General features: G+C 45.7%; 1 protein-coding gene across 1 annotated transcript in view; it reads left to right on the top strand.

The window, feature by feature from the left end:
• LOC119578927 (cyclin-Y-like) overlaps positions 1-10,544 on the top strand; it is a gene marked incomplete at its 3' end in the record, with an annotated part of 21,687 nt that extends 11,143 nt beyond the window's left edge. Inside the window, 1 exon segment of the mRNA XM_037926602.1 lies at positions 10,330-10,544. Within this exon segment, the coding sequence (XP_037782530.1) occupies positions 10,330-10,544 (215 nt within the window).
• Between the last annotated feature and the right edge of the window lie 1,956 nt (positions 10,545-12,500).

Raw genomic sequence — 12,500 nt, forward strand, 5'->3', positions numbered from 1 at the left:
TATTCACTCGCGTCTCTCGGGTCTCCTCTCTCGCTCTCTCTCTTCTCTCTTCTGTTCTCCTCCGTCTCTCAACCTCTCTCTCTGTTTCTCTCTCTCTCCCTCTCTCTCTCTTACTCCCTTTCTCTTTCTCTCTCTTTTACTCCCTTTCTCTCTCTCTGCGCTCTTCTCTCTCCTCTCTCTACTCCTCTCGCAATCCCTCATCTCATCTTCTCATCTCAGTCTCTCAGTATTATCGCTCTCTCTCATTAAGACGCGGTATCTCTCTCTTCCGGTCTCTCTGTCTTCGATCTCTCCTCATTCAACATCAAATCATCGTTCTCGTCTCATCTCATCTCTCTCACTCTTTCCTTATCTCTCTCTCTTTTCCTTTTCTCTCTCTCTTTCTTTCCTTTTGCAATCTCTCTCTTTCGTCCTTTCTCTCTCTCTCTCTCCTCTCTCTCGAGATCTTCTCTCTCTCTGCATCTCTCTCATGACGTGCTCATCCTCCGAAAAATTGCTGTGTCACTCTGTCTCATCTCTCGTCTCTTCGACACAGAAAAAAAAGATCGTCCTCACTTCTCTCTTTCTCATCGTCTCTCTCTCTCTCTTTCTCTCTCTTTCTCTACTCTCATTGTCTCTCCATCTCTCGTTCTCTCTCGTCCTCTCGTCGTGTCTCTCTCGTACTTTCTTTCTCTTCTCTTCTTCTCATTCGAGTCTCTTCTGCTCCTCATCTCATCTCTACTACTCTCTCTCGTCCTCTCGCCTGTCGCAGTCTCTGCTCTCTCTCTTTCTCTCTCTCTCTCTCTGGCTCTGATCCTCTTCCTTATGCTCTTCCTCCTTCTTCTTTTTTTCTTTTTTTCTCTCTCCCTCTCGCTTTTTCCTTTTCTCTCTCCTTGTCTCTCTCTCATCTTTTTCTTTCTCTCTCTCTCGCTCTCTCATCTCTTCCATCTTTCTCTCATCTCTCTTTATCAGAGTCTCTCTCTCATTCATCTTCTTGACTCTCTCATTCTCTCGCTCCTCTCACAATCTGCTCGTCTCTCCTCTCGTCCTTCTCATCTCTCCGTCATCAAAACGGTTCATATCTGCTCTCTGCTCTTTCCTCTCGACTTTCCTCTTTCTCCTCTCATCAGCTCTTTCTTTTTCTCTCACTCTTTGCTTTTTCTCTCTCTCTTTCCTTTCTCTCTCTCTTTCCTTTTCTCTCTCTCTTTCTCTCTCACATTCAGTCTCTCATCTCAAAACTCTCTCTGCTCTCTCTTCATCTCTCATCTCTCTTCAGTCTCTCATCTTCTCTAATCTCTCTCGTCATCATCTCTCTCTCTCTAATCTTGGAGCTCTCGAGCTCTCTCTCACTTAAACTCCTCTGCATCTCTCTCTCTCACTTACTCTCTCTCTTCTCTCTCTCTTACACTCTCTTACTCTCATCGGACTTCTCTTCTTCTCGCTCTTTCTTCTTTCCTCCTGCTTTCTCTCTCTCATCTACTCTCTCTCAGGTCTCTCTCTCTCTCTCTCTCTCTCTCTCTCTATCTCATTCTCTCTCTCTCTCTTTCTCTTTCTCTTTCTCTGTGTCTTTCCCTCTGTCTCTCTTTCTCTGTGTCTTTCCCTCTCTCTCTCTCTCTGCAGCTCTCTCTCTCATCTCATCTCAGTCTCGTGTCATCTCTCGGGGTTCATCTCGTGCTGCTGCTCTCATCACTCTCGTCTCTCTCACTCTCATCATCTCTCTCTCGATTCTTCATCTCTCTCTGCTCGGAATCATCCTCTCTCTCCCTCCACCTTCAAATTCGTCAGTCTTGCTCACTCCTCATCTCATCTGTCTCTCGTCTCTCTCTCTCTCTGTCTCTCCTCTCCTCTCTCTCTCTCTCTCTCTCTTTTTTCTCTCTCTCCTTTTCTCTCTCCTTTTTTTCTCTCTCTTTCTTTCTGTTTCTCTCTTTCACTTTCTTTTTCTCTCTTTCTCTTTTTTTTTCTCTTTCTTTTGCTCTTTCTCTTGCCTCTTTCTCTTTCTCTTTCTTTTCTCTCTTTCTCTTTCTTTTTTTTTCTCTCTCACTCTTCTCTCTCTCTCTCCGTCATGCGTGTCAAAAATCCTTCGTCTCGTCTCCCGTCTCTCTCAAGTCTCTCTTGCATATCATCAGTGCTCTGGTCTCTGCTCTCATCTCTCTCTCTCTTTCTCTCGGTCTCTCTTCGTCTCTCTCCTCTACTCTCGTGCTCTCTTCTCCGCTCTCTCTCCTCTCCTCTCTCTCTAGAAAGGTGTCTTTCCCTTTCTCTCTCTCTCTCTCTCTTCGGCTCTCATCTCGGTCTCTCTCTCGTCTCTTCTCCATCTTCGTTCTTCTCTTCTCATGCTCTCTCATATTCTCTCTCTCCTCTTCTGTATCTCTCAGATTCTCTCTGCTCCGTCTTGCTCCCTCGTTCTTATCTCTCCTCCTCGTCTATTGTTTCAGCCATTGCTCTCATCGCTCCTTTGCTCGCCTCTCCGGTTCGTAGATTCTCGGGTCCTGATCCTCGTCATGATCTTCATTGCCCTCTCTCCCCCCCTTCCCCCCACTCTATACGATCATCTCTGTGTCTTTCTTTCTCCCTCTCTCTCTCTCTCTCTCCTCTTTCCTCTCTATCTACCTCTATTGTCGTCTTAACGCATCATCTATCCTCAAGGGTCTCGAGTCATCTTCACTCTCTCCGGGTTCTCGTCTCTAGTGGACATTGTCGTGGATCCTCTGATCTCGTCTCCTTCTCTCCGGATCCGCATCCAATCTCTCGTGCTCTCAATGCTGTCAAATCGTCTGATAAGATCGCGTCATCATCTCTCCATCTTCTCTCGCCCCTTCACTCGACTCATCAAGCTCATACCACTCTTGATCTCCTCATCGTCAAATCTCCATTCAAAGGTCTCTCAGACCGTACATCATTCTCATCCCAGTATCACATCTTGTCTCTCTCTCTCTGTGTCTTTCCCCTTTCTTCTCTATCCTCATCGTAAAGCTCTCAATTCGTCTCTCGCCGTCTCTCATCTCTGCTCCACTCTCCCCGTCAGAAGTCAGTCTCAATCCGATCTTCCGTGTCTCCTCAATAAATTCATGATTCTCTTCTCATTGCTCTCGCCTCACTCATCTCCTCTCTCGCTCGACTCCTCCTCGTATCGGCTACTCTCTTCATTCTCTTTGCGGTCGTCTGACATGCATTCCTCTCGTATCTGGTTCTGCTCTCTTTGTCTTCCTTTTCACTTTCCTCTCTCTCTCTCTCCTTCCCTCTTTGTCTTTCTACTCATCTCTTCTCTCTGTGTCTTTTCGCTCTCTCTGCTTCTCTCTGTCTTTCTTCCTCTCTCTTCTCTATGTGTCTTTGCTCTCTCTCATCTCTCATCTCTTTTGCAATGTCTCTCCTCTCTGTCTGCTTGTCTGATCTCTCTCTCTCGAGTTTCTCCTCTCTATCTCTGGTCTGGATCTCGTCGTTCGGCATCTACAGTTCTCTCATCGTCATCTCTCTCTCCTCTCTCTCTCTCTCAAATCATTTCAGTCTCTCTCATCTTCTCTTCTCTCATCTCCTCTCTCTCCCTCTCTCGTTTCTCTTCTCTCGGTTCTCTCTTCTCATCTCTTCTCGTTCGTCTCTCTCTCTCACTCTTCTTTACGTACGGTGACTCATCGGTTCTCTCTCTCATCTCTTCTCTCTCCGTGATCTCTCTCTCTCTCATCTCAAGCTCTTGCTCGTCTCTCTCTCTCGTCTGCTCCTCTCTTTCTTCTCCTCATCTCGTCTCGTCATCTCTCTCTCCTCTCTCCTCTCTCGCTCCTCTCTCCCTCTCGTGTCTCATCCTCCTCTTCGTCCCTCTCTCTTCTCCCTCTCGGACATCTTCTCTCCTCTCTCTCCGCTCTCGGTCATTCTCTCCCTCTCCGCTTTCATCTCTCTCGTCAGATCATTCTCTTCTGCTCTCGTAATCTTCTCTCTCGTCGTTTTTCTCTGACAATCTTTCCTTATCTCTCTCTCTTTCCTTATCTCTCTCTCTTTCCTTATCTCTCTCTCTTTCCTTTTCTCTCTCTCTTCTCGTCAAAAAAATCTCTCCTAGTCTTATCCTTTCTCCTTTTTCTCTCTCTCATCTCATCATCTCCTCACCTCTCAACAAAAAAAAACCTCCGCTGCATGGTTCGGCAGGTCTCTCTCTGGAGGCTTCAATGCGATACATCGTCTCGTCTCTTCGTCTTCTCTCTCTCTCATCAGGTCTCTTCCTTGCGTCTCTCTTCGTCCATGCTTTCTTTCTCTCTCTCGTCTTTCTCTTCTCTCTCTTTCTCTCTGTTACTCTCCCCATCTCTCGTCCTTTCTCGTCTCTCTCTCTCTTCCTCTCTCTCTCTCTCTTCTCTCTCCTCATCGTCCTCTCTCTCTCTCCTCTCGCTCTCCTGCTTCACATCTCCTCTCTCCTCTCTCTTCAGGTCTCCGTCTGTCCCTCTCTCGCTCGTCTCTTACTCTCTCTCTCAGTTCACTCTCTCTGTTCATCATCTCTCACGTATCTCGCGCCTCTTTGCTCCAATTCTCTCTCTCTCTCTCTCTCGTCTCTCTCCTCTCTCCCTGCACTCCCTCTCCGTCTCTCGTCCCTCTGTCGTCTCTCTCTCTCTCTCTCTCTCATCCTTTTCTCTCTCTCTCAATCCTCTCTCTTCGTTTCTTTCTCTCTCTCTCTCTCATCACCCCATCTCTCTTTCTTCTCTCTCTCTTTCTCTCTCTTGGCTGCTCTCGTCTCAGTCAATCTCTCATTCTCTCTCGGTCTCTCTCTGCTGCCTCGTCCTCTCTCTTCTGCTCTCTGTCAGTCTCTCTCTCTCCTCTCTTTCTATTTCTCTCACTCTTTCTTTTTCCTCTCACTTCTTTGCTTTGTTCTGCGTCTGCTCTTGTCTTCGCTTTTCTCTCTTCTCGTCTCTCTCATCTTCCTACCTCTCTCTCTCATCTCTCTCTCATCTAATCAATGCTTCTACTCATCTCTCTCTCAGTGCTCTCGGGTTCTCATCTCTCTGCTCCTCTGCACCTTCTATGCTGATCAGTCTCTCTCTTGCTCTCTCTCTCTTTCTCTCCGTCTTCTTGGTCTCATCAGCTTCAGTCTCCAGGTCTCTCTCTCCTCGTCTCTGCTCTTTCTTCTCTCGTTCTCTCTCTCATCTACTTCTCTTGCAGTCCTCTCTCTCTTCTCATCTCTCGTCTCTTTCTCTCTCTCTCTGTCCTCTCCTCTCTCTCGTCATCTCTTTCTCTCTCCTCGTCTCCATCCTCTGCTCTCGTGCTTCTGATTCTCACGATCTCTCTGGTCTCTCTCGTCTTTGCTTTTTCTCTGCACTCTTTCTTTTCTTCATTGCTACGCTTCTTGTTTCCTCTCTCCTATGCTTTCCTTTGTGCTCTCTTTCCTGCATCTCTCTCCTCTCTCTCTCTCCTCTCTCTTCTCTCATCTCTCTCATCTCTCTCCTCGTCTCTCTCTCTTCTCTCTCTCTTCTCTCCTCTTTCCTCCTCACTCCTCTCCTCCCTCTATCTCTCTCTCTCTCCACCTCTCTCCTCTCCATGTCTGCTCTCTCTCTTCGCTCTCATCTTCTCATCTCTCTCTCTTTCTTTTTTCTCTTCGTCTCTTTTCTTTTTCTCTCTCTTTCCCTTTTCTCTCTTTGCTCTCATCTCTCATCTCTGGTATCTCTCTTGGTCTCTCCGTCGGATCTCCTCTCTCATCTCTCTCTACTCTCTCGTCTTCTGCCTTCTTCTCAGATATGTCTCTTCTCATCATCTGCTCGCTCTCTCTCTCGTCGATCTCCTCTTGCTCTGGCAACCGGTCTCATCTCTTGCTCTCTCTCTCTCTTCTCTCTCTCTGCTTCATCTCTACCTCTCTCTCTTGGCTCTCAATCTCTCTCCTCTGTCTGCTCTTCTCTCGCTCTCTCTCTCTCTCTTTTCTTTCGCCGCTCTGCCTTCCGTCTCTCGGTCCTCTCGTCTCTCGTCTCGCGTCCTCTCGTCCTCGGATCGTGCTATGGGCATCTCAAAAGAAAAAAAAAAAAAAAAAAAAAAAAAAAAAAAAAAAAACAATCTCTGTCTCCTCTCTTCTCCTCCTCTGTCCTCTCTCTCTCTCTCTTTCCTCATTTCTCTGTTCTTTCCTCTCTCATCTCTCTGCGGCTCTCTCTCTCTCTCTCTCTTCCTCCTCTCATCAATCTCTTCTCTCTTCGCGGTGGTCTGCGTCGCTCTCTCGTCCTCATTCTCTCAACTCTCACTCGTCTCTTCTCTCGAGAACAGCATCTCCCTCGTCTCTTCGGTCCTCTATCTCTCTCTCTCGTCACTCTCATCCGGCTCTCTCCCTCTTTCCCTCTCTCTCACGTCATCTCTCCCCTCTCTCTCTCGCAATCTCTCTCCTCCCCTCTTTTTTTTTCTCTCTCCGTCATCTTCATCACTTTTCCTCTCGTCCTCATGCCTTTTTTTTCGAGTCTTCTTTCTTTCTGTTTCTTGCTCTTTCTCTTCTTTTTCTCTTTCTCTTATCTTTTTCCCCTCTTTGAGCTTCTCTTTCTTTTTCTTCTTTCTCTTTCATTTTTTTTTCTCTCACGTCGCACTCTCTTTCTCTCTCTCTCTTCTCTCCTCTTCTCTTCTCTCTCTCTCGCCTCCTCCTCTCTTCACTCATCGAATTCTCGCTCTCATCGTCTTCAACCTTTCGGTCAATCTTCTTCTCCCCATCTTCTCCTCTCTCTCTCTCTCGCTCTCCCTCTCGATCTCATTCCTCATTCCTCCTCTCGTCGTCATGCTCTGTGTCTTTTTCCGCTTTTCTCCCTCCTCTCTCCTGCTCTCCTGCTGCTCATCTGCGAGTCTCCGTCTCCTCCGTTTCTCTCTCTCTCTCTCTCTTCTCTCTCTCTCTCTCTCCCATTCTCTCTCTCTCCTCTCGCTCTCATCTCGATTCATCGTGTGTGTCTTTTCCGTTTTCTTCCAAAGAAAAAACTCTCTCTCATCTTCATCTCACTCAGATTCACATGTCCTCTCTTTCCTCCTGTCTCTCATCTCCCTCTTTCGCTCTTCCTCTCGGGATTCTCTCTCTCTTCTCATGTCAGTCGAATCTTCTCTCTCAATCTCTCATTCACTCCGCTGCTCTCCTCTGCTCTCACTCTCATATAATCTTCATCTCGGTACGTCTCATCTCTCTCTCGGCTTCTCGTCTCGACTTCTCTCTCTCAGTCTCCACCTCTCATCTCCACTGTTTCGGTCTCCACCCGTTTCTGTTTCCTCCATCGCTCTCTGTCCCTCGCTCAACATCCGTTCTCTCTTCTGCTCTTCTCTCTCTCTTCATCTCTCGTTTCGCAGTCTCTCTTTCTCTCGCCCAAATCTTCCTCACTCCTCTCGGAACTTCGTCTCCTCGATCACCGTCCCTCTCATATCAACGGCTTCATCATTCAGGTCTCGTTAGTCTCGGCTCGTCTCTCATTTCTCAGCCTCTCTTCCAACTTCCCCTCCTTCAATTTCTTCCTATGCCTCGTCGATAGATTCGCCTTCCCTGAGTTCACTCTTCTCGGCCGCGTCGAAGCTCTCTCGTGTCATCCTTCATTCTATCGCGTCTCTTCTTTCTCCAGTCCCCTCCCGTGCTTGCACATCTCTCATGCCTCTCGCACCCTCTCTTCCATATCAGGCCTCTCTCGCGCTCGTTCCTGCTACTTGATCCTCCTCCTCTGCGTCTACTGCTTCACGTCCTCTCAATCTCAACTCAAGTCTCTCTTCCGGTGTATCAATTTCGTCCTTCGGAGACTCTCTGCTCTCAGTCTCTGCTTCTCTCCCTGCTCTTCTCTCATCGCCAAATCTTCTTCCTCCTAGGATCGCGGTATCTCCGTTCGGCTCTCCTCGTCGGGCGTAGCCGGTCCCTCATCTCCTCTCAGCGTCTACGACAGTCGCCTCGTCCCGATCTCTCGTCTTCTCTTTCTCAAATCTCTCTTCTCTCTAGTCTCTACTACTCCATTCACACTCTCTCGAACGTCATCTCTCAGTCGTACATCAATCTCTCTCTCTTCGGTCTCTCTCTCCTTCTCGTCCTCTCTCTCATCTCGTCTCTCCTCTGTGTCTTTCCCTTTCTCTCTCATGCTCGGGCTCTCGTCTCTCGGTCTCCTCTCTGCTGTCTCTCTTCTCTATCTCATCGCTCTCTCTTTCTCTCATCGCTCTCTCTCTCTCTTCTCGTCGCAATGCTCTCATCTCCCTCCTCGTCTCTCGTAATCTCTGCTCTCAACATTTCTCTCTCTCGTTCTACTCTCTCTCTTCAACTCATCAATCTCTCTCTCTGTGTCTTTCTCGTCTATCGTTGCTTTCGTCTGTGTCTTTCCCCCCTCTCCTCGTCGTCTGTCTTTCCCTCTCTCTTCTCTGTGTCTTTCGCCTTCCTCTCTCTCTCCTCTCTGTCTGTTCTCTCTCCTGTCTCTCTCCATCTCTTTCTCTCTCCTTTCTCTCTCTCTCTCTCTCTCTCGTCTTTCTCTCTCTCTTGCATCTATCCTCTCTCTCTCTCTCCTTCGATACTCGTCGACTTCTCTCATCTCTCTCTCCTCAGTCCTCTCTCCTCTCTCTTCGGCTCTCCTTCACTCTCTTTTTCTTCCTCTCTCTCTCTCTCCTCTCTTCTCATGGGAGTTGTCTCATCTCTCTCCAATCCATCTCTCGATCATCTTCTCTCTCATCTTCTCGTCTCTCTGTTCATCGTTTTCGTCTCTGCTGCTCCTCACTCTCTCGTCTGCTCATCTCCGTGCCCTCGGTTCTCATCTCTCATCCCTCGATCTCTCATCAAAATCTCTCTTTCGGCTCTTTTTTCTCTCCCAGTCACTCCTCTGTCTCTGTCAAAAAAAAAGTTTTTCTCTCACAATTCTTGTCCTTATCTCTCCCTCTTCTTTCCTTTTCTTTCTCTCTCTGCTTTTCCTTTTCTCATCTTTCTCTCTCTCATATCGGTCCTCGTTCTCTCTCCTCATCAACTTTTGCTTCGCAAGGGACGTCATCTCGTCTTACGCCCAATCCCATCTTGCGTCGGGTCGTCAGCGTCATTCTCTCTCTTATCGGATCTCTATTCTGTAATGGATATCTCTTCGCCCAGGGGTATCTCACGATCTACTCCTCTCTCCGTAAAAATTGAAATCTCGGATCACGCTCGCACTTATCCCTCTATCTCTTCTCTGTCTCGGGTCTCCATCTTCTCTCGATCCTTACTATGCTTTTTCTTTCTCGATCTCGCTCTCTCATCCTCATCTCTCTTCTCTCGCGTCTCACCTCGTCTCTTCATTTTTCCCCTCTCTCGGGAATCTTCTCGGCTCCTCTTCGTCCTGCTCTCTGGCTCCTCGTCGTTCTCGGCGTCATCTCATCGGTTTCTCCTCTCTCTCTCGTCTCCTCAGCGTGCTCTCTTCTTCTTACATGTCTTCTCTCTCTCTCTCTCATTACCGCCGCTCTCTCCATCTCTCTTCATTCTCTCTTCAGTTCTCCCCTCTCAATGCCTCTCCTCTCGGTCTCTCTTCCTCGGCCTCTCTCTTCTCTCCATGAGCTGCCTCTGTTCTTCTCCCCATCTCTCACACTCTCTCTCTCTCTCCCTCTCGTCTTCTCTCTCGCATCGTCTCTGCAGATGCATCGTTTCGTCTTTTCTCGTCGATCTCACAGATTCCAAGTGTCACACTCTCTTCTCTCAGTACAATCTCTCTCACAAAAAAAAAAAAAAACTCTCTCTCTCTCTGACACTCCTCTCAAATACCTCTGTCTCTCGGGATCAATTCCGCCTCACCCCTTCTGTCTCCTCTCCACCAGCTCTCCCTCTCTCTCCCTCCTCTTTCTCCTCTCGTCGTCCTCTCTTCTCTTCTCTCGTCTCTCGCTGCTACTCTTCTCGGGCGTCTAGTCTCTCTCTTCTTTTCTCTTCTTCTTCTGTTCTTTTTCTCTCACGCTTTTCTTTTTCTCTCACTTTCTTTGCTTTTCTCTCCGTCTCTTTCCTTTTCTCGTCTTTCTCTCTCATCGTCTCTTCTCGTCAGTGGTAGCTCCCGTTGATCTCCAATCTCGATGGTCCAACTCGTCTCTCTTCGATCTATCCTCATCTCTAAGTCTCTCTCAGTCTCTCACTCTTCTCTCCTGCTCTCAGTCTCCTCTCTCTCGTCATCCCCCCCTCCCCTCCCTCCCGTTCGGCTTACTCGCCTCCCCCTTCCCCTTCCCTCTCTCTTTCTTTCCCCCCTCCCTCTCTCCTTCTCTCTATCCCCCTCTCTCTTTGTCTGTCTTTCTCCCCATCTTTTTTTTTTTTTTTTTTTTATAGAATACTCTTGTATTTCTATATTATCTGTAAGTGCTAGTTCTGTTTGATTTTGCAAGTGACGATCTTAATGTAAGATGATTAATTTTTTTTTTGTACAATTGGTGAAGCCAGCTTAAGATCTGTTTCTTTCATTACAGGAATGAATTGGAACGCCAATACCTAGTAATGATTCAGTTTAATATCAATGTGCCGTCCTCTGTGTATGCTAAATATTACTTTAGCTTACGTACGCTAGCAGAGGCCAATGACTTGACTTTCCCAGCAGAACCCCTAAGTAAAGAACGAGCACAGAAACTAGAAGCTATGTCCCGCATTTGTGAGGGCAAGTATGCAGAACAGTTATGCCGTAATGGTTCATTTAGACAAAGTGAGAAGCAGATCTGGATAATGTCCATGTGGCTGGCTTCTCGACTTGATCAGTATGGCTATTCTGTCGATGATCTTTAGGGGTCGAACAATAGAATCCCGTCAGCGCAGCAGAGGCCTGTAGCTTCATCGATAGGAGTATAAAACGCCCTCATTCTTTTATTTCAATCGGGTCTAGTTTGTTAACTAAGGCTCAGCTTTGTCAGTCCTGCTTGTCACTCACCTTTGGGACCAGGGAGTAAATAGTAGTAACACAATCCGTTAATTTAAAGTCCGTTACAACATGGTTCAAAACCAGATGTAATAAATTGAGACAAGTCTGTATGATGTTTGCAGGAAATGATCTTAGTGAATTCATTGAAAGCATGATACTAAACATTGTTCAGAAGCACTGTTTCATTTAGTAAAGTTGAATTTCATTACAAAAGTATGTCTTCTAGAAAAGAGTCAAGTTCAGTCTGTGATCAGCAATGCAACATTAAGGAGTGCAGAAGTGGAAGAGTGTTGAATTCAAGAAGAGAAGTATGTCAGTGTACACTCAATGGAAAGTGTATTTACCCCTGGCTGTTAGCATGAGATATTTCTTAAGTAAGGAAAGGATATACAAATGAAATAAAGCTTGAAGAGACAGCATTAGCTGATATTCTGTGCAGTGATTTATATGCAGGTGTCATATTTACATCTGCTACAGTGACTAAAGACAACTTCAGGGTTGTCCCCGCTGACTTTCGGCAGCAACGATAAAGAAAACACTTGTGATGACGGATAATCATTATAAACAAGCCATTATATACTGTGATGTGCGCCACTCTTGTCTTCATGTATCAAAGCCTGTTTAGTGTCCATGTTAAAACTGTTGGCATATATGTTAGCTATAGATTAACGGTCCATCTTTATAACAGTTGTTGTATTACTTCATAAAATTAGGCATCCATAATTCATTATATCAGCTTTTGTAGTTAGACATAGTTTTCTTGGGTTTGTATGTATATTTCCTTTTTCTCTTCTTTTTCTTTAAATAAGAGAATTTTAAAGTACTTTAGAGTTGCTATGCAAAGAAGTGCAGACTTGACCTAATTATAGTAATAGTCACAATTGACTTAGGGTCTGAGCTCACAATTAATAACAGAGAATCAGGAAAGATATTGGACTAATACATATTCAAGAGTTTACAATTTTTCTTCTGCAGCATTTTGTGTCATGTTCAGTTCATTTATATATATGTTATATTGTTGTCACCCACATGTTACATCAGAACTTGAAGTATGTTATCAAGTTAGGAGTTGGATTTATGTTGGAAATTAACATGTTTCAATTGCTATCAGACATGTGACTTGCTTGGAAATGGCTTTGGCTTAAGTTTAGATTGGTATACTTTTCTTTTATTAATTATTATTATTATTTTTTTTTTTTTTTTCAAAATGGAGTCCATTTCTCATTTCCACATGAAAGACCCTTCAAAGCCCTTGTAGTTTGGGGACACCACAGCACCTAACTTGATGACATACACCTGTAAGCCATTTTTGCTATTTGTAAGTAGCAAATTTGCTCAAGTAACTTGCCCTCTTTTTTCTGATTTTGAAATAATATTTGTGGGTTATGGAAGGTGGTTTAACAATTATTAATCATTTCTGGAGACTAGAACAATTTGTAGTTAGAGGAACAGGTCTAGCTTGAGTGGCTTGTGGTTATACTGCTTATTGTAAGAGAATATATATAACAGGTCTTGGATATCCCACCCAACCTAACTACCTGTGCTCAGATACTGGATGGAAGCAAGTAAGAATGTGTACATGGCATTTATTTTTCTAGGATGTTAGCATGGCCTTCTTCAACTTTGTGGCATAATTTTTTTCCCTTTCTCTATAAGTGAAAATTAAATTGAATATATTTTTCAGTTAAGACTCTTCATAGTCCCTTTTTTCTCAAGAAATTAACAAAT

The sequence above is a fragment of the Penaeus monodon genome, chromosome 11, assembly GCF_015228065.2.
Source record: "Penaeus monodon isolate SGIC_2016 chromosome 11, NSTDA_Pmon_1, whole genome shotgun sequence".
NCBI lineage: Eukaryota > Metazoa > Arthropoda > Malacostraca > Decapoda > Penaeidae > Penaeus > Penaeus monodon.